The sequence below is a fragment of the Stegostoma tigrinum genome, chromosome 3 (genome assembly GCF_030684315.1).
Source record: "Stegostoma tigrinum isolate sSteTig4 chromosome 3, sSteTig4.hap1, whole genome shotgun sequence".
NCBI lineage: Eukaryota > Metazoa > Chordata > Chondrichthyes > Orectolobiformes > Stegostomatidae > Stegostoma > Stegostoma tigrinum.
The window spans coordinates 14,616,397-14,638,754 of NC_081356.1; the positions used below are offsets into that span (position 1 = coordinate 14,616,397).

Genomic DNA, 22,358 nt, shown 5'->3' on the forward strand with positions numbered 1-22,358 from the left:
GCTTTGTAGTCCTTCCACGTCTATTCATGCCTGGTAGTGAATAATTAAAAGCTAATAGGAGAATGGGTTTTTCAAGCACCTCATTTTCTTTGATGGAGGAACCCAGCGTATTATTGCAAAATATAAAGCCTACAAAGTTTGCAACTATTTTCAGCAACAAATGCTAAATGGGTAATTAATTTCCACCCTCCTACTGAGCTTCCAACATCATGGATGTCAGCTTTAAGCCAATTTGATTCATTCCGTGTCATGCCCAACAAGTAAGTAGGTGCACTAGATACAGCTAAGACTGAGCCCTGACAATGCCTCAGGTGCCGTGCAGGAGACTTGGATGAAAGAACTAATCTCAATCCTGCGCAGCTGTACCGTACAGCTACCGCCTGGCATCTTCCCAACAAAGTAGGAAAATGCCCAAAAGCAGCAAAGATCCAACCCTGCCAGTTACCACAACTTAATCTCAATAGTTAGTAACGTGTGACTTTGACTACACTATCAAACAACATTTGCACAGCAACAACCACTCACTAATTGTTTGGATATTGTCAGGGTCATCTAATTCAAGACCCTATTACAACATAAGTCCTAACGTAGGCAAAAGACCTGAACTTGAGTTGGGGGAGTTACTGCCCTTGACATCAGGGCAGCATTTAGCTAAGTGTGCTGTCATGGAACCTGAGCCAACTTCTATATTGGCTAAATGTAAACCCACCAGAAAGGAAGATGGAGAAATAGTAGGAACTGCCGATGCTGGAGCATCTGAGATAACAAGGTGTAGAGCTGGATGAACACAGCAGGAAAGCTTTCCTGCTCCTCAGATGCTGCTTGGCCTGCTCTGTTCATCTAGCTCTACACCTTATTATCTCAGATTCTCCAGCATCGGCCGCTCCTACTATCTCTGGAATCCCTAGTCTACTCAGGAATACCCCACTATTAACATCATTTGGGGTACCATTGACCAGAAATATAATTAAACCAACCACCTAAGTATAGACTGCAAGAGGAAGCCAAGAATTAGGTATTTTGTGATAAGTAACTCACCTCCAAATACCTCAAAGCCTTTTTAATATTTGAGAGTTAAGGGTGTAATGGAATGATCTCACTTGTCTGAGTGCAGTTTCAACAACACTGTAGTAATTTGCCATCCAGATGTAACAGCCTGGTTGGCTGGTATCCCCTCCCTGATTGGTGTGCTGTGACTGCCCTGCTTATCTTTACCAAATGCACAGTAATGATTCAACAAAGTTCTTTTGACAGCAGATCTGTGACCTCTACCACCTAGGCAGAAAGCACTTTGAAACACTACCTCCTGAAAGTGCCGCTCCACACAATATACCAAGCTGACTTGAAAGTGTATTGTGGTTCCTTCATTCTAACTGATTCAAAGGAAGGGAAAGGACGATTGTTGTGCTTGCTGGGAACCAATCATTTCAGCTGCACAATATCACTGAAGGAGTTCCTATGACAGTAACTGAGGTGCAAACATCAGAATGCAGAATGTAGTGATTTAAAAGATAGCTAGCTACCGCCTTCTGACAGTTAATGAGGCATTGACAATTAAATACTGACCATGCAAAACCCATTTCCAATGAATGAAAAGAAAAGCATTTTGGATTGTTAGTTTTAGGTTTAGATTTTATTGTCACATACTCAAATACATAAGCACGGGAGTATGGTGAAAGATGTACAATTTCACCACACGCAGCACCATCTTGGGTACAAAAAACTTAGGTACGAAGTAGTAAGTGAACTACAGGTTAAAAAGTTAAGCATTGCTTTCATAAAATAAGTAGAAAAATAAAGCAAAAAGATGATAGTTAACATTAAAGTATTGACTTTAATTAAATAGTTAAATTACTCTGATTAGTCATCAACTTAATTTTCATTTATATTGTGATTACCAGAATGGCGTTGTATGAACTAGATCGCTCTCAAGAATTTTTTTTACAAAAAAAAGACTTGCCAGTGACAATAGGAATATTTATTGCTGATTATCCTTGAGAATGCGGTGAGATCATGGCCATGGGATAGAACCCTGAAGTACTGTGGACATTTTTAACTTTTAATTCTGAAATGTTATTTTGAGACAGAGTTTCATCACAAGTCTGATTAGACTGCTATAAGTCCTAAAAAGATAGGAACAGAATTGGGCCATTTGGCCCACTGAGTCGGCTGTGTCATTCGACCATGTCTCAACCCCATTCCACCACCTTCTACTGGTAACCTGTAATTCTCTTACGAGTCAAGAACCTACTCATCTTTGTGTTAAAGGGACTCAGTAACTTTGCCTTGACAGCCTTCAGTGGAAATGAATGAAAGCAATTCACTGCAGTATGGCTGAAGAAATTCCTCTTCATCTGTGTTCTAAAAGGTTGTGCTTAAATTAAGTCTGAGGCTGTGCGCTCAGGCCCTATTCTCTCCTGATGTGGAACTATGTTGTCGAAGTCCTCTGTATCTAAGCCTTTTCAGTAACCTCTGATTTTCAATAAGACTGTCTTTTCCGCCCCCCCCAAAAAAAGTCCATCGAATACAGACCCAGAACCTTCAACCGCACCTCATATGACAAGTCTTTCATCCTGGGACCATTCTCGTGAACAACCTCTGGAAACCCTGCAACACCATCTTCCTTAGATACGGGGCCCAGAACTGCTGTCAATAATCCGAATGCAGTCTGACCACAGCCTTGTACAGCCTCAGCAGTAGATTCCTGCTCTTGTATACTGTTGCTCTCAAAATGAATGCTACCATCATATTTGGTTTCCGAAGTGCCAACTGAATATGCATGTTAACCTTAAGAGAATCCTGAACTAGGATTCCCAAGTTTCTGTGCTTCAGATTTCCAAAACCATTCCCCATTTGGAAAATAGCCTGTGCCTTGATTCTTCCCGCCACAGTGCATAACTTCACACTTTCCTACATTGTATTTCAGCTGCCACCTCTTTGCCCACTCTCCTAGCCTGTCCAAAACTTTCTGCAGCCTCCCTGCTTCCTTAACACTACCTGTCCTTCCACCTATCTTGTGGCATTGGCAATCCTAGTAACAATGCTCCCAGTTCCTTCATCCAGATTGTTAATATATAATGTGAATAGAACATAGAACATTACAGCACAGTACAGGCCCTTCGGCCCTCGATGTTGTGCCGACCTGTCATACCGATCTCAAGCCCATCTAACCTACACTATTCCATGTACGTCCATATGCTTGTCCAATGACGACTTAAATGTACCTAAAGTTGGCGAATCTACTACCGTTGCAGGCAAAGCGTTCCATTCCCTTACTACGCTCTGAGTAAAGAAACTACCTCTGACATCTGTCTTATATCTTTCACCCCTCAATTTAAAGCTATGCCCCCTCGTGCTTGCCATCACCATCCTAGGAAAAAGGCTCTCCCTATCCACCCTATCTAACCATATGATTATTTTATATGTTTCAATTAAGTCACCTCTCAACCTTCTTCTCTCTCATGAAAACAGCCTCCAGTCCCTCAGCCTTTCCTCGTAAGACCTTCCCTCCATACCAGGCAACATCCTAGTAAATCTCCTCTGCACCCTTTCCAAAGCTTTCACATCCTTCTTATAATGCGGTGACCAGAACTGTACACAATACTCCAAATGCAGCCGCACCAGAGTTTTGTACAGCTTCACCATAACCTCTTGGTTCCGGAACTCGATCCCTCTATTAATAAAAGCTAAAACACTGTATGCCTTCTTAACAGCCCTGTCAACCTGGGTGGCAACTTTCAAGGATCTGTGTACATGGACACCGAGATCTCTCTGCTCATCTACACTGCTAAGAATCTTACCATTAGCCCTGTACTTTGCCTTCTGGTTACTCCTACCAAAGTGTATCACCTCACACTTGTCTGCATTAAACTCCATTTACCACCTCTCAGCCCAGCTCTGCAGCTTATCTATGTCTCTCTGCAACCTACAGCATCCTTTGTCACTATCCACAACTCCACCGACCTTAGTGTTGACTGCAAATTTACTAACCCATCCTTCTACGCCCTCATCCAGGTCATTTATAACAATGACAAACAGCAGTGGACCCAACACCAGCCCTTGCGGTACACCACTCGTAACTGGTCTTCAGGATGAACATTTCCCATCAACTACCACCCTCTGTCTTCTTTCAGCAAGCCAATTTCCGATCCAAACTGCTATATCTCCCACAATTCCATTCCTCTGCATTTTGTACAATAGCCTATTGTGGGGAACCTTATCGAACGCCTTGCTGAAATCCATTTACACCACATCAACCGGTTTACTCTCATCTACGTGTTTGGCCACCTTCTCAAAGAACTCAATAAGGTTTGTGAGGCATGACCTTCCCTTCACAAAACCGTGCTGACTATCCCTAATCAATTTATTCTTTTCTAGATGATTATAAATCCTATCCCTTATAACCTTTTCCAACACTTTACCAACAAGTGAAGTAAGGCTCACTGGTCTATAATTACCAGGGTTGTCTCTACTCCCCTTCTTGAACAGGGGATCCACATTTGCTATCCTCCAGTCATCTGGCACTATTCCTGTAGACAATGACGAGTTAGTTGTGGTCCCAACACTGACTCCTGTGTAACTCCACTAGTCACTGGCTGCCATCCTGAAAAATACCCCTTAACCCCACACGTAGCCCTTCCCAGGCAGCTAGTCCTCTATCTATGCCAGTACTTTGCCCCAAATCCATGGGCTCTTATCTTATTTAACAGCATGTTTATCTGCCTCCTGTGAAAGTCACAGCTCATGAATGAACAGTAAGCACGCCAGCACTGTAGGTAAAACAAGGAATGAACTCTCTGACTCAGTGTTACAAGCCAATTTTAAGAAGGATGCAGGGCAAAGGAACCTCAGCCCACAAACCAAGAATCTCAAAAATCGATTGTTGAACTGCCAATTTCACTCCTATTAATGTAACCGAATAAAGGCTGCAACATTGTCTTATTGCACTTACATTTCAGGAACAAACTGTGTAACAATATTTATATTTTTTAAATTTCAGAATTTCTTTTCTACTGTGCATGTATATACGTTTTGTTAATATTTCTTCTTGCATGTAGTAATTAGTAAACCCAATCTTTGGTAATTCAGGAAAACCATGCTAAGTTGGCTCCTTTTTAAAACACGTAGTCTGGGAGAAATGTATCCACATGGAAAAGCATCCTTTATAAATTGACGTTGTTCCAACCAGCTGAGGGAATTGATGAATAAACAAGGGAGACGAGTTCATCCCTTTTCAGTTGGGAACAGAAAACATTTTGGAGCACCCCATTTACAGCTCTGATAGAGACAGAAAGTAGGAGCATGAGGTCATTTGGCCCTTCAAGCTTATTCCATCATTCATAATGATCATGGCTGATCATCTAAATTAATAGCTTCTTCCTGCTTCTCCTCTTCCCCCTTCTCCTTATCCGTTTGTTTCCTTTAATGCCAGGTGCTCTATCTGACAGTTCATTGAAATCTCACAATGTTTTGGCCTCAACTGCTTTCTGTGGTAGTGAATTCCACAGGCTCTCAACTCTCTGGGTGAAGAAATTTCTTCTCATCACAGTCTTAAGTGGTTTACCCATTGTAAAAATAAAAGTACCTTGTCTCAGATCTTGTTCTAACTTTGCTGAGCTGCTCTTGAAGAACTGCAGCCCAGTTGGTGTAGGCACACCTCCACTGATATTGGAAAGTAGTTACTGTGGACTGATTTGCCCCTTATGAAGGAGCATTCACGGCATCTAGATGTTTTATAACTTAAGCAATTAATTTGAATTATAGATATCCGTCAGAGCTAATCTATGAAGCAATTCAGGGACAGTCTGTTAGTGATGGGTTTGGGTGCAGCAGTGCTTCAAGTTAGCAATTGCTTGGCTTTTCTTGATCATAGAGAATTATGTCTTTTCTGACATGTAGTGTCTGGCAAGCTGTCCACAATTCCAGCTGTGGCCCAACCAGTGCGTTATGCAGTTCTCATATCCCTGCTTTTGTATTCTACATTTCACCCAATAAAGGAAAGCATTTAGTATGTTTTCTTTATTGGCTTGTTTACCTGTCCTATTACCTTCAAGGCCAACGGGATCTGTCAGACTCACTTCTTCAAATTGTCTCATATCTTCTGTTTAATGTTTGTTCCCTAGTTGTTTGCCCTGTCCAAACTAAAAGTTTTCTTTCTGGTAGCCTTCATCTTGAGTCAGCCCTTTGTGAGAAAGTCACAATTTCCCTTTCTATCTGTGGTGAAATTTAAATGAATGAATTAAAAATGTTGTGACAGAGCCGTGTGCTAATTAATTGCATTCCCCAACCCCTCAAAATAAAATCCAAAATCATCTTCTGTCAATTTGAAGTAGTTTTTGATGTATTTACGCTCTGAGAACGCTTTAAGGTACCATTGGTTATGTAACCAATTTCACACTCTAAGCCTTTAAGACCGATCTGTTCTACGTTTGGATTATGCTGATGGGTTTTGCAGGAAACTTAAGTATGACTTAGTATTAGTAGAGTATACATGAAAAGTTTAGAAGACTAATTTAGAAAGTTTGAGGAAAGTTCACGAATGAGCTTTATTAACCAGGATCCATGGTACGGTTTCAGGGAAGAATGGAAGAATTTACCTGTTGTTCTAGACAATATTTATACTTTAATGTTTTGACAGCAAAAGCAGATTGTCAGGTTTTTGCTGTTTTTGGAGCCTTGCTATGTGAACAGTAGTTGTTGTGGTCCCATTTTAGAAAAGTGGCTGAACTTCTTCATTGGCTGTGAAGTCTTGTTGTGAGATCCGAAGGTTGCGAAAGTTTGCTGTGTTTTGTACAATATGTCTGTAGTTGTATCATAGTTTTCAGAGTTCTCTTCTAAAATTCTATGTGGTAGTCTGAATTGTCATATCTGGAGATGCCAAGCTAACTTTGTTGGTGTGACACACAAAGCAATGTTGTGTCATCCTGATGAAACAATACCTGCTTCAGAAGGTTCTGTTTGTGTAAGCAGGGCAACCTTAGTTTTTGAAATCTCCATAAGACTGAATTAGAGCCTTGAAAGGATATTGATAAGCATTAAATCCATATTGTCAACTTTTATTTACCCTCAATTGTTGGTATGATCTTGGTATTCTGATTTGGTATTTAGTCAACAAATTGGCAGCCACACCAGGAACCACATTTTGCAAACTTTCAGGCCCATACAGCATACTCGTGTGAGAAATAGAAGCCAGATAGAAATAAGTTGCCAAGACCCTCTGTGTTCAGTTGCTGAAGTTTCCATGGTATGTTTTGTGTACTCTGTGTGAAGTTTTTAGTTCTTTTAAGTGGAGTTACATTCTCCTTTTAATGTCAGTACACTTATCTTGCAGGTGAACAACCTTATAAATGTCCACAGTGTCCTTACTCAAGTTCTCAGAAAACCCATCTGACCAGACACATGCGCACACATTCAGGTTAGTATAATTAGTGGTGAGTGAACTGTGTTTTGTGATAATTCCAGGTGATGTGAAAGGATGCAGAATATTGTATCTTTGTGAAAGGAGCTACCCATCTAGAAGGTTTAAATACAGCCATAGCAGCTTCAGAATTTGAATTCATTTTTGAAAAAAAGGTCTTCAGACTAGTATCAGTAAAAATTACCAAGAACAACAGGTTCACTCATGCCCATTTAGGAAGGTAATCTGATATTGTTGTCTGATGGTGCTCATCTCTCTCTAGACTCTCATCTGCGTGGTTGCATCTTAACTGCCTTGAAAGGGCCTGGAAAGCCACTCAGTTTTATGAAAGTTGCTGTCAACATTTTACAAAAAAATCTAAGCAACACCATCATGGGCTAAGAATGAGCAATTAGTACAGCAAACGTTTTATTGACTTGTACATATGGGACTAGGAGTGTGCCACTTAATCAAATATTCCAGATAATCAAGAGGTATGCATAACTGCAGTAAACCCTGACCAAGTGAAGCTTCAAGACATCAACATCCCTCAAAAAACCTGTGTAAAAATGTCAATAACCATCTAAAGTTGATGTAAAAACATACAGTAAGTAATAGAAACATAATGCAGCAGGTATATACTTCAGTGTTGTACTTTATTGGTAGCACTCAGACATTGTGGTATTTGAGATTTTGTTTGCAGGCTTATCAAGAATGCCGAATGATAATGTGCCTGTTAAAACAAAGTTTGCTGTACCAGTTGTTTCAGTTATACTCATATATACTCAGTTATACTCCTAAGTTATTTTTAATATAGTTGTTGTATTCCCCAGTGATTACTTTTATGGATATTCAACTTTTATATCTTTACTCAGAGTAATCCTTGACAATGTGTATTTCAACCTTTGAAGATGTTTTAGATGAGGCCTGTTCTGCCTTTTGATATGGTTTTTGTTTAGATTCTGTTGAGGTTGTTGATTTTGTTTTACCCTCTATAAACGGAGTGATGCTTGGGCCAGTTGAAGTGGCTAAGAAGGGAACAGCTGACATGACACAAACCAAATCCTGGACCTACTGGCTTGTGCTTTATTTTGCAGTGCTTTTGAGCAGCAGACATGACTATTTTTAAAATAAGTATTTTATTTATTGTATCACGTGCATGTATCTTTTTTAAACATAATTGAGCAAATGTGCCAATTAAGGGAGTCCACAAAACTTACTGATTTTGTTCAGAAATTGGCCTCCGTAATCTTTGCCATAAAGTTAAATGAATGGTGTTCAATAATCTGTTTTATGTATACACAAGTTTATTAATACAAATTCTGTTTTTGTATGTTTTAAAAGGATGCACTTACTTTTCCAAGTATTTTCACAACTGTAGGTTTTATTTGGAATGCATCACTGAGTTGTTTATTACTTAGTTACACCGTCAGGACAGGAAATGTTAATGTTTTTCTCTCTGAACATTTGAGCAGTTGATATCTGGATGTATCGTTCCATAGTAAAGGTTGATGATACTGTGGTTAAAGATGTACTATTTCTGTTTTTTATTGCACTTGTTGAGTTCAACATTCTTTTTGACTTAATTTTTTGAGTTTCCTTCTTTGTTTTAAAAAGTAGCATTTAAATATTAATTATCAGTATGTATTGATTTAGTTGCAAAAGCTGGGGAGCAGCTAAAGATCCTAGAGTTGATCCCTGTCACTTTGGGTTAATTGATACCACCTTGGATGGTGTCAGGAATGCTATTACTCCCCTGCTACCCTTATATCAAGAAGATAAACACCATCCTGTAACTGTGTCAATTTGTTGTGGTCCCCATTGGAAGTGCACATGAGGACAGTTTGGACATGCTGTCCAACACTTAGTTGAATTGCCTGCTAACACTTTCACACAAAAAGATGGCAAATTGATTAAGCTGTTAGAAGAGTAGCCAGCAATGATGAAACTTTAACAGGTCAGTGCTTCTGTGACAGCTTTGCTGAGAAGGAGGGAAATGAGTTGCAAGTTCTTAGAAAGAAATCATATGGGATTTACAGCATCCCTAGTTGTCTTTTACACATAGCAAAATGTTAATTCTTCCTCATTTATTCAACATCAAATGCAACTGGAATAAAACTAACATCAAATGATTGAGAGAACTACTGATTGCCCGGATAATTTGTGTAGTTATCTCTGAACCTCATTCACTCACCAGTACTTAAAAATTCTCATGAGAAGGGGAACAGGCACAGCCTACTATATTGCTGTGTGATTCTATATATTATCCACCACGATCAATGCCCAAGAAGCTATCACTTCCATTCAGGATATATAACTAAATTCTGCTTCCAATATTTTTGGCAACTGTTTTCACAGAGCTCATCACAGGGAAAGACTCTTTATTTTCTCTTTGTTGTTCCTTTCAACTAATATAGGTTTGCCAAAAAGGTGATTATTTGGAAACTTCTCAAAAGAGCAATAATGAATTCATGGGCTGCAGTGTTTATCCCAATTTTTGCCTTCCAGCTTGCTTGATCCTGACCAGGAAAGATTCAGTTCATTAATTGTTTTGCAGGCCACTCAGTTTTATCAACTAAAGGACAGTTAGGGTTGGTCAAAATGCTGACCTTGCCAGTGATGCCAACATGAAAATTAAAGATAATGTTTGAGGTGTTGACACCTAGCATCTGGCTGTTGTGTAAAATAGCACAGAAAATGTTCTGGACTGAGACAGAAGCTAATTACATAAATTCACTCTTTACAATACATTTGAATGTGGCTCCAGGGCAGAAAGGTTTGCCTATTTCCTGTCATGTGATAGCTGCTTCCCAAAACTGCTGTGGTGAAAATGGTGCTGAACCTTGGGATGTATCAGTAACTGACCCGAAGTGTCCGCTGGAAGTAGAGGGCATTAGAGTGACTGCCTCCTATTTCAACAATAACCTACAGGTTGACGGTTCTGATCTCTATTGAGGCCTTAGTTGGGACTTAATTTCAGATCTTCAGGCTGCTTTCATTCATTTAAAAATCTAACAAAGGGTTAGGCAAAGTAAACACAGAACTGCAGATGATGGAAATCTGAAACAAAAACATGGCTGTAGGAACACAAGGTCTGGCGTCATCTTAGAGAGAAAGCAGAGTTAATACTTTGAACCCAGTGACCCTTTGTTAGAACTGAAGATAGCTGCAGAGGGTAAAATTTATGCTGATGTGGTGGTGGGTTTTGGCAGGGGTTGGGTCTAGGAATAGAGTACATGGAGATGGTCCTGAGAGCACGAAAAAGGGATAGTTGTGGAAAGATTGCTGATGATGAACCAGGAGAGGAATAATAGTTAGGAGGGATGTTCAACTACAGTGTAAATATTTGAAAATGGATTGGCTGTTCAGGGAGCAGTCCGTACAGCGCAAGACCTAGGAATGTGGGGGAAGGGAGCAAACAAGGGAGGGAGTTACCACATTCTGAAATATTTAAACTCAATCTTGAGTCCTGAAGGCTGTAAGGTACCTGGATGAAAGGTAGGAAGTTGTTCCTCCAGTTTGTGTTAAATGTCGCTATTGCAATAGGCCTGAGAGAAAGTGTGGAGCTGGATGAACACAGCAGGCAAAGCAGCATATTAGGAGCACAAAAGCTGACGTTTCGGGCCTAGACCTTCATCAGAAAAGGGGGATGGGAAGAGAATTCTGAAATAAATAGGGAGAGAGGGGGAGCGGACTGAAGATGGATAGAGAAGAAGATAGGTGGAGAAGAGAGTATGGGTGCGAAGGTAGGGACGGGATAGGTCAGTCCGGGGAGGACGGACAGGTCAAGGACGGACTGACCTATCCCGTCCCTACCACCCCACCCATACTCTCTTCTCCACCTATCTTCTTCTCTATCCATCTTCAGTCCGCTCCCCCTCTCTCCCTATTTATTTCAGAATTCTCTTCCCATCCCCCTCTCTGATGAAGGGTCTAGGCCCGAAACGTCAGCTTTTGTGCTCCTGAGATGCTGCTTGGCCTGCTGTGTTCATCCAGCCTCACATTTTGTAATTGGAGTGAGTTGTTTGCTGAGTCACATGTCTTCCACAAAATGCAAATGCTTGATCAAATATCAAATGAAATGATTTACAAAGAAAATGCAAATGCACTTTCTTGTGTTGAGAAAGTTCTGGCGTGAGGTTATTGAAGATAATCCAGTCAAATCGTACTTGGTTGACTTTATTGAACCCAACAAATGAATTTCATTTTCAGATTACAGGTATCTTTCTCATCATCACATTGAGGTGGATTGCCTTATTTTTGGTATGGATTTCTTAGTTCATAGTGAAATGTGAAATTCTCCATTAAGCTGTTGAATATAATATTATGCCAGGTGAAATGTTATCATTGCTTTTATGCGCAGTTTTCTTCTGTACTGCATTTTTTTCTAAATGGTGTGGTAAAGCTGCTACTCATTATATGTTGATTTCCATTTCCCTACAATGCCTTCACTGGACCAGATGACTTTTGATTCCATTCTGTTATGGCACGTTTTACTTTATGGTCAGTATTGGTAGGTATCAAAGTTATCTGGCATGATATATTCCTACATTATTCAGTCTGATTTTGTACTTTGCCTTTTTTTTTAGTATGGTAAAAGCTACAATTCAGTATGAGTCCATTGAGTCTATCATGTCTATACCTGTCTTAACTCTTTAATGAATGTTGCCTATTCTGCCTCCAGTTTCCTGCCCTTTCTTGTTTCACAAGAAGATGCCCTGTCATTTGAGGACAGGTTGCTTGGCTTTTAGTGGCTGAGGAGAGATGATGTGCTAGCTAGAATCCCTGCTATTCAGGAAGAAAATCCATTTGATCTGAAGCTGTATCCCCTGCGATTCCAAGGCCAGTCTTGGTTCTTTTGAACTGCTGCATTTTGCTAGTGGTCGGGCAATTACCAGTCAGTTTTTCTTCAGCTTTGCAATGCAGAACATCCCGTCCAATCCCAGGTGCTTAAACTACCTTACTGGAGAGGTGATTGAAAGGAAACTAGAACCTGTGTTAATTGTTAGCTATTAACTACGAATACACTACATGATCGGCACATTATAAAATCTGAAGCTCCCATGATCCACAGCCCACCTGTATCTCAAGAGCATGACTCTGTTGTGCTGGGTGTTAACCGCTTTGGGAATGAGGTACCATGTCAGCAAAGGTCCGATATATTTGCCTGTAAACATTGTATAAATTTTAAAGAAAACCTGAGTGATATGTGACCACTTAGAGTAAATATATCAATATAACTTTTACTATGTTTTATAACAAATGCAAAAAAATTCTGTTATAATACTGAATACATTTTGAAGTTCTTATTTTGAAAGTTTCCTCAAGTGTCGTTATAGTTAAATCTGATATTATCGAAAGATCCTAAATAATGTTTAAACTGCCTCATTCAAGCATTTTGGTAGTATAATGATGACTGAATTCAATGGTTACTGAAAGTAGCATATGCATATTATTGGTACGTGTTTGGCCATATAGTACATATGCATGTGCCTAATCTTGAATTATCATGTCAGTGAATTTTCATAATCTTTCAGTATCTGTGAATCTGTAGTTTTGAATTGTCCTTTGTATACTTTGTTTATGTTGATGTTATGGTACTGGGACCTAAAACATTAAAATGATTTGGGTGGCTTCAGATGAAGTGAATTCCTAGAATGAGTACCTTCAAAATAATTTTAACTTCATTATTAAAAGGATTTTTAACAGCCCAGCTCCCCGTGTCTGCACGGGTTTCCTCCGGGTGCTGAGATTTCCTCCCACAGTCCAAAGATGTGCAGGCTAGGTGGATCGGCCATGCTAAATTTCCCGTCGTGTTCGGGGTGTGTGGGTGATAGGGGAATGGGTCTGGGTGGGATGCTTCAAGGGCCAGTGTGGACTTGTTGGGCCGAAGAGCCTGTTTCCACACTGTAGGGAATCTAATCTAATCTAAGTGATCCGTAAATGGATGTTTGGATAAGATAGCAATAAAAATTAAGAAATTTCTAAGATCATTCCAGGACTTCATTGTAAAATTAGTAGAAGTTGAAATTTCATGTGCGCCTTGTGTCACTGGTGACAGCATTAAATCTCTCTTCAAAGTAAATGCACTCTGAAATACATCATAATTTGAAATACAATAATTAGTTGTTTCAGATTTTAATTCAGTTAAATATAGGGTTCCAGACCAATTCGCTGACAATCATGTTACACTATCGGAAGGGTCAGTGAATGCTTTATTGCAATGCACCGTCAGTAACTAAATGTTTCTATTGGTGTATTTCAACAGGTGAGAAGCCATTTAAATGTGATCAATGCAACTACGTAGCTTCAAACCAGCATGAAGTGACACGGCACGCCAGGCAAGTTCACAATGGACCCAAACCTTTAACTTGTCCTCACTGTGAATACAAAACAGCTGATCGCAGCAACTTCAAAAAGCACGTTGAGCTCCATGTGAATCCACGTCAGTTTCTGTGCCCTGTCTGTGAGTATGCAGCTTCCAAAAAATGCAACTTGCAGTATCACATAAAGTCCAAGCATCCGCACTGCAGTGATATTACTATGGATGTATCAAAGGTGAAGCTGCGCACCAAGCGTGTTGAATTAGACATTCCTGTTACGAAAATGGGAAAGAAAATGTCAGACAAGCTGCAACCTAAAAGAGCTGAAAATCCAGAGGAGAAGATTTCTCCCAAGCCCGAAAAAAGCGCCGCTGTGTCAAAGGAGCAAGGTTTCACTTTAAAGACTCAAAGGATGAAGACACGAAATCATAAAGTTTCTGATAACAAGATCCCATCAAAAAAAAGGGAAACAAATGCAGAGAAGGTCAGGAAAACAAAGGGTAGCAAAAGAAAGATTTGCTCAACAGATGTGTCTTTGCAGGAGAAGTCTGCAGTTGAGACCTGTACAGAGGTGAAAAAGAGGAAAGTATGGAAAGCTAAAGAGTCTGTTGATCGTGAATCAAAGAGAAGCAAAGTCAAATTAGAAAAGTCTTTGCACAAGAAAAATCTTAAATGCAAGCAGAGTCAGAAGAAACACAAAAGAAATAAAAATACTCCTATAATTTCTGCTGATGATTCAGAAAAGAGTAAGAAACCTGATCAGCCTGAACATCAGCAAAATCTGTTGAAAAAGAAAAGCGATTACTCCAGGAGCTCTTCATTTAGTAATCCTAGTGCTGAAGATGTGCATAAGAGAGACACCCAAGGTTCAGAACCAATGTTGGATATTCTGATGACTGAAATTTCTGTGAACACTGCTGTTGAACAAAATGATATGCAGTCAGCAAAAAGTACCTGTGGAATGTTAACAACAATCTCAAAAGAGCCCCAAATGTCTCCCGATCAGTTAACTGACTCTAAATCAGAGGAACAAATGTTTATTAAAAAGATGAACAAAAGTGAGTTGCTTTCTGTAGAAGAACCTCCTGTAGCTAACACAGAACAAATTTGGATTCCTTCTCATACTTCTGGGAAGAAAAAATATGTAACTAACTCAGCCAAAGCGTGCATTACAGATTCGAAAGAGATGAGTGAAGAATCCAGGTTAGCTTCTGATTTTGAACGAGAAAGGGCTGTTCAGGTGAGCAGTATTGAATTTCCTAACTCGTACAATCCAATTAAAGACCAGAATTGCATTGATCACCAGATGGAGGACCAGACTAATGCCAGCAAACAGATGGCAGTCCAGGCTACCGCCAGTGTGCAAATGTCAGTCCAGGCTAGTGCTGTTGAACCAATGGAGGTCCAGACTAACACCATTGAACAGATGGAGGACCAGGCTAATGCCCTTGAAGAGGTGGAGGACCAGGCTAATGCCATTGAGAAGATGGAGGTCCAGGCGAGTGCCGGTGATGAGCTGGAGGTCCGTGCTAGTGCCAGTGATGAGTTGGAGATACAGGCGAGTGCCAGTGATGAGCTGCAGGTCCGTGCTAGTGCTGGTGATGAGCTGCAGGTCCGTGCTAGTGCTGGTGATGAGCTGCAGGTCCGTGCTAGCGCCGGTGATGAGCTGCAGGTCCGTGCTAGCGCCAGTGAGCAGCTGGTGCTCCAGGCTAGTGCTAGTGGGCAGCTGGTTGCCCAGTCTGACCAGAAGAAGTTAGAGTTTGCTAATGTTCCAGCTAACCACGATAAACACCAGGATAGTGCTAATGAGATCCAGGATAGTGATGCTAACCAGCACAAGCTCCATTCTGGTGGTGATAAGGTCCAGAATAGCAAGCCGGATCAGAACAAAAAGCAGAACAGGTATGAGATGGTAGAAATGGATGAAGATGAAGGTATTCACAGCCATGAAGGAAGTGATATCAGTGAAGATTCAGAAGGAAGTGATGACTCTGGCCTGAATGGAGCAAAGTCCATTCCTGATGACAAGGCCAACAAAAGAACACTAGAAAAAGATGTGGTGGATACTCCAGAAAGTTTTGTTTGCATATTCTGTGATCGCATATTCAGTGTGAAAGGAGAGTTTACCAAGCACCTTAACCGCCACTTGGTAAATGTGTACTATCTTGAGGAAGCAACTAAAGGCCAAGAATGAGCAGAGTCTTGAGATTTGGCAAGCTTTCCCAGAATATTAATAATTGCTATGAAGTGATACAGTTCATACGAATGCAATTGGCTTTGGAATATTTTGCCAAATCCCTCAGAACTGTTTATTGCTGTAACTGCATGTATTTCCTGCTCTTCCAAGTTTCTGGCTCATATTTGCGAGGTAGTACAACAGCATTCATTCACACATGGTGGCTAAATATATTAATCATGCTTTGTAGCAGTTTAATCACCACTGATTTTGAATTGTCATTGCACTATTATTACTCAAAAAATTTATTTCATTTCCTTGATTCTGTTCCACCCCATTGTAAATACTTGGTAACACTGGACATTGAATTTATTTTCTGTTTTTACATGACCCAGGGTTTAAGCTGATACACGATTATTATAGCCGTTCATAATTTAAAAACTCAAAGTAGTGGTTGAATGAAATAAATTGTGTCAAGTGTTTGATTTGGATATTTCTGTTGGCAATGTTAAAATGAAGTCCTCTCATTGAGCAGTTTTGCATTTTGTGGGCATTTAATGCATTTGTGTTGAAAGTGCATTTTAATCTTGGTGTACAATGTGTGGAATTAGCCCATTTTCATAGATTTACATTGGCAATATCACAGTTTTCCCATTTTAGTTTTAAATCATAACAAATATTTTTACATTGACAGTTCAGAGAGCATTTTCAAGGTAACGTTAAAATATCCTCCTTTTCATTCAAGTCACTGAGTGAGCACTTTGTAAGATGATGTCACATCTCAAATAGCTAATGTTACAGGCCATAAAATTTATTTAGGAGTTTGTAGCAAACAGTTCTCAGCAGCCACAGAGGAAATTGATCCAATATGGTGCTTTACAGCTTATAAAATTGCACGATATAAGTAATCAACTATGCAATATGATTAAATAGTGGTAGTTTATATATAGTAATGTTTTTTTCTGTATCATGTTTTTATATTTGTATGTTTAACCAGCATTTGGGACTTGACAATTAACCAAACCACTGTGCAACAAACTGTTGGGGGTGGGGGGGGGGGAAATTGTCCTGCTAAAATATGTTCCACCTGTATTGAGCATTGACACAGTTTTCAAAAGGTGAATGTCAAGCATCCCAAATAAGCAGAGGTGTAAAAATCACTGTCTTGCATCCTTTTTTAGTTGAAGAGCTATATTTCAAGTGTGCTATCTTGCCAGCATTCTGTGTTGTAGCACATAGAGCTGTTGGCAACCTAGACTTGCCTTGTGATCATTTGTAGATCAGTTGTTATATGTGGAATTGATTTTGTCCCAATTAGTGAGGTAATCTGTTTCTAATCAGTGCACCATGCGTAATGGCCCTTTTCTCGTGCAAGGACCTGTCGCATTTTTAATGTTGCACTCAATTCTTAGTCCCCTGCTTACACATTGTTGATTCTGTAGACCTGACAGAATTATTGGAATGCAATGCTTTGAAAGATTTGCTCACCTCTGATTTACTTAGTGAGTTGGTATGGCCAAAGAACACAAATTACTGTGATTACCTTGTGTTTTTTTTCTTATGACTTGATGATGTGTAAACTGTTTGGAGTAGCCACTTTTGTTAAAGAATATGGAAAACAGTTTAAATGCTGAAAAACATTTTCTTTGCTTTGACAATCATGTTGACATACTCATATATCTGTGATCAAATTACAACTTAAGTTCACGTAGATTTTTAACTGTAATTTGTTTATTGTTTGTGGTACTCTTATTACAAGTTCTGAATTCACTTCTGTACTGTAACATTTGTACTAAAACATGATTACAGTTAAAAATCTGTGATATTATAGTTTTAATAATGAATGCTGTAAGAGGTCCGGAGGCTCTGCTCATGCTAATATGAAGCATGTTTGTGCTTTTCAGTTCTAAAATACTACTTAACATCCTCATTTTGGGAATAAAATGCTAATAGATACACCAGCAACCCTGTATCTCCTGTTGGAGATAGATAGCACATGACAATAGATAAATATTGTTTGCTTAATATAATTAGAAACTGCTGTTTGTCACAGTCGAAGATTTGTGTCCAACTTTGAATCTTACTCACTCTCCAGAAAAAGCCACTTTAGCAGGATCTGGGTTAGCTGAGATGTAATTTTTAAAAAAACAATAGTTTCCAATTCCAGATTTCCATGTTGTGCAAAATAAAGTAGAAAGGAAAAATGCACAGTAGCTACTATTCAATTCAGCAATAAAGCTTTGCCGTTTGATTTTTTTTTTGCCAGCTCCCTAGTAATGAGATCGTCACAAGAGCAATAACTATGTTGTACAATTTATTCAAGAATAAAACTTCCATAAAAAGGGAGATTTTTGTGTTCTGTATCCAGGTACATTTGTTTCACTTGGGCATGGCAAAAGTTGAAAAATCTAGAGGATTGGAGTAGGTGAGTGAAAGGGAACTTGCCTGTTTTTCTGATCTTTGATGAGAAGCTGTGGATTTAGAAAAACCTGCACGCGATTTACTGGGCAGCCATTAATTAATTAATTAAAGCTTCTGCATAACCAAGTGTGAACTGTGATATTTTCAATAATAGACAGCAGCTTTGTTTTTTCCAAATTTATTAAAGGGAAAATACTTGCACACTCAATAATTATCTTCATCGCACTCAAAAATCTTGATCCAATGTAAGAATGCTGGGAGCGACCTGCTATTACCATCCGATTTTGAAAGCCTTGCAAAGTGTTGAATTTCTGCGTCGTGTAATATTAAAAATGTCAAATGACATATCTAGAATTTCAAACATTTGTTCAGTTTCTATGCAAACATTTGAATTACAGTGGCCAATGACAGTAGGAATTCCTGTAGATTTAGCTTTTGTGTTCATGATATTCTGCCTATTTTGGTATTATTGGAATCTTGCAGCCCATTGCGTCAGTGACAACTTTGAAAAATTTAACACCTGCCATTCTTCTGTTAGTTCCCCACATCTCTGTACACGTTTATTTGCAGGTATCCAATATCTTCAATCCTTTTGAAAGCTACTATCGAATCTCTTCCATTGTTCCTTCAGGCTGTGTGTTTTAGATTATAACAAGTATAAAGAAAATTTTCTTCCTTTCCTGTTTCTTCTTCCAGTTATCTTAAATCCGTCACCTCTGGAAACAGCCTCCCGGCAGTGAAAGCAGAGTTGCTGAGGCAGAACTATCAAACACCTTTTCTAAAACAGATTGGGTAGCGAGGTTTACAGGACATCAGCTCTTGAGGGCCCATGGCTTAGGTAATGATCCTGTTCTAAACTCAAAAAATACAACTGCTACTCACAGTGAGCATATTTGCTACAAAGCCAACTAATTTATGTGCTGGCACTGGAATTTACCAGGAGAGGATGAGAGAATTGAATGAGAGATGTTGGCTTAGCAGCCTAATTGCCATGTTCTTGTTAAAACAGAATGTGTAATGGAATAAATGACTATGTTCCTTTTGTAATCAGTTTGCCTTTAGAATTGGTTGGAAAAGCAGAGCACTCAAACTGCATTAAATCTGAGAGCATAACAGCTGTTTGACCATGATCTAAGACACAACTCATGTGACAGTTGTTCCTGTGCTCTTTTCCACAAGTTACCTCAATGAATAGCTGAGCCACATAGTCCCAAGCAAAGTCAGTTTTAATTTCAAGACTGTGCTGTAGTGGAGGCTGTTTAAATACTTAAAGACCTTGAGGGAGCTCCTAGTTTAGGGAATAAAGTTTCTCAGGGTGCTACTTCTGATCATTAACTCCTTGTGAAATACATTGGTGCTGATGTCAGGTGAAGAAAGAATTGGATTTGGCCCTTGTGGTGAAGTCAGTGAACTGGTTTTCAACAAACTGAGGAATATAATACATGCACTAGTGTCTTAAAACCTCACTGCAGCAGTGTCTGGTGGTGGTGGTGGCTGTCATTTCAAAATATTTGTTGATTTTGAACTGTAAAAATGTTGTTGGAAAATGGAGTATTCCTTATATTAAGTCCAAGAACATGCAATTTTGGCTGGGTCTTTGACATCTCAACGTAGACATTGTAAAATATAACAAAAACAAATGTGTTTCGGTCTGCAGTTTAGTCATAGTTAACTTCACTTTGCCAGCAATAATCTGGTGGAGCTTCTTTTATTGGAAGGGAGTCGAAATCATATTATTTGGTGTAGGTGGAGGAGGGGAGGAATCATATAATTATCCAAGTTGTTGAAGGCATATTTAACAAGAATTGTTGGTTATTAAGCATTTGACTAATTTTATGTGTTCACTGGGTGTAAATGTTGCTGGTAGGGTTAGCACCTGTTGCCCTTGAGAAAGCTGCTCTCTGAACAACTCCAGTCATTAGCGTAATGGTCCACCTTCTCTTGGGTTAGAATAATATCACAGAACATATGCAGTCTTAGCACAGAACACGGCAAATTTAGTATGCAGGGTAACATATTTGTTGAGTAGTTAGAAATGAGGTGTGTACAGAGATACCAATGAGGAAGGATGGCTAATGAGAATAGGCAGGAACCCTGCAGAAAACCAGTAGGCTAATATTTAGCTTTGAGCAACTTTTAAACTGGATAACTGCCAAAATAATAGGAAGCATGCAGACATTATAGCAGTCACTGCTCTAAGAGACCTCTACAGCATGATTCATGAAATATTTTGGCTGTTCTGTACAAAAGCACTGCTATTGGTGCTGGATTAAAATGGAAGCTTATTAGTAATTCAGAATTGTTTTACAGCATTATCTGTGCAATACTTCTGTTTTTCTGAAGATACCAAAGTTTAATAGATAACGTACTACTGTACTTCATTCTTTTTTCAGATTAATAAATAGAATTTTGATTTCAAGGGTAAATGTTTGTCAAAGAAAATGACTCCGACAGTTGTATTGGACAGAATAAACTGTCACAGTTTTAGTACAAAGACTATGTGTATAAAGAGGATATTTTTCACTATCTGCCTTTTTGTTAACTAAGGTTGAAACAAAAACTAATTTCTTTCTGTAACTTTCTAAAAAGCATCATAGTATTTAGCAAAACATTTGCTGCATTAAAGTTTTGAGAGCTCAATTGCGTGTGCCTTTCATTTTGGATTTGTTTTCAGCTCAATCTACCTTTTTTCCTTCAAACTAGGTCAACATGCAGTATCAACTGATGCACACCTACATTTAGAGTTCATTGTGTTAAAATACCTATGTTCTAGAGCTTAGGGCATCAGTTACATACAAGGGTATTAAAGGAAATAGCGGAGCACATTGTAGATGGCCTAAGTATAATCTTTGAGTTCCCTACATACCAAGTCTCTGAACTGGAAAACTGACCATATCTTTCCTGTTCATCTGTGGTGGGAAAATTGTTGGAGCCTGTAACCAAAGATATGGTGGGTAACCGAACACCTCAAAATTTCAGTAGTCAGATGCAGCTAGCATGGATTCATGACAAGTAGGTCTTGTCTGACAACCTCATTGAATTTTTTTTTAAAGAGGTGACTGAGGTAGTGGATAGGGGAATGTCCGTGGATGTTGTTTATAAAATGCCTTCAGGAAGTCCATATATAGTCCTATGTAAGAGTCTGGTAATTAGGGTAGAAGCCCATGGATTTGAGGGCAAAACTGTGACAGATAAAGTTCAATATTAGCAAATGTGAGGGTATCCATTTCAGACTGAAAGTTAATCAGAATGATGCCCAAGGTGATGTGAGGATTCAAGTGCATTGATCTTTAAAATGCCACAAACACGTGTAGAAAATAATGATTTTTAAATGATGTCTCATAACTTAAATGAGTGCCAAACTGACACTTTTACAGTAGTTCATTAAGCAAAAGGCAAGTGTAGCTTTACTACATAAAATCTCCACAACCTAATAGTTATTGGAAACTAATCCATAAAGAATACATCATTGTGTGCCTCTGTTGATTCAGTTCTAATTTTTGTTTTAATAGAGTACTTTGTGTCCTAGTGGCATTCCAACATATTTTACAGCAAAGTAAATATTTTTGAGTAATCACTTATAATATAGGCAATATGGTAGTCCAAACAGACATCTACAAACAGCAATGGGGTATTGACCAGATAATTTACTTTTTGTTGCTCATTGAGGGACAAGTATTCACAGGCACACATTGAGTAGCTACATAGCTTTTCAATTAATGGCATATTGGTTTTATCTCCAGCTGTGAGAGAAGGTGGGAAAACAGTTTCATGCCTGATCTAACAGATAACTCTTTAACAGTAGGATTTCCTCAGCATCAGTTGACCCAAATTAATTGCTTGAGTCCTGGAGTGGAACTTGAACCTTCTGATTTAGCCATGAGTGCTTGCACTGACACCATAGCTAGTTACCACCCTTCCCAAGAGAAGTCTGATTATTGGCAGGTAATAAGGCCAGTGTTGCTTTTTGCTGGAAAGTGGATAAGAGCAGTTTGGGAGGCTTGACTGATTTTTGCCTCCTCCTGGTTGACAATTCCCTTTA

At 39.2% G+C, this 22,358-nt stretch overlaps 1 protein-coding gene across 1 annotated transcript in view; it reads left to right on the plus strand.

The window, feature by feature from the left end:
* Positions 1-20,948, plus strand: part of rest (RE1-silencing transcription factor) — a 36,578-nt gene extending 15,630 nt beyond the window's left edge. Inside the window, exons 3-4 of the mRNA XM_048527512.2 lie at positions 7,331-7,414; positions 13,665-20,948. Of these exons, the coding sequence (XP_048383469.1) occupies positions 7,331-7,414; positions 13,665-15,913 (2,333 nt within the window). The 3' untranslated portion in view covers positions 15,914-20,948. The remainder of the gene's footprint in view (positions 1-7,330; positions 7,415-13,664) is intronic.
* Positions 20,949-22,358: the final 1,410 nt, after the last annotated feature.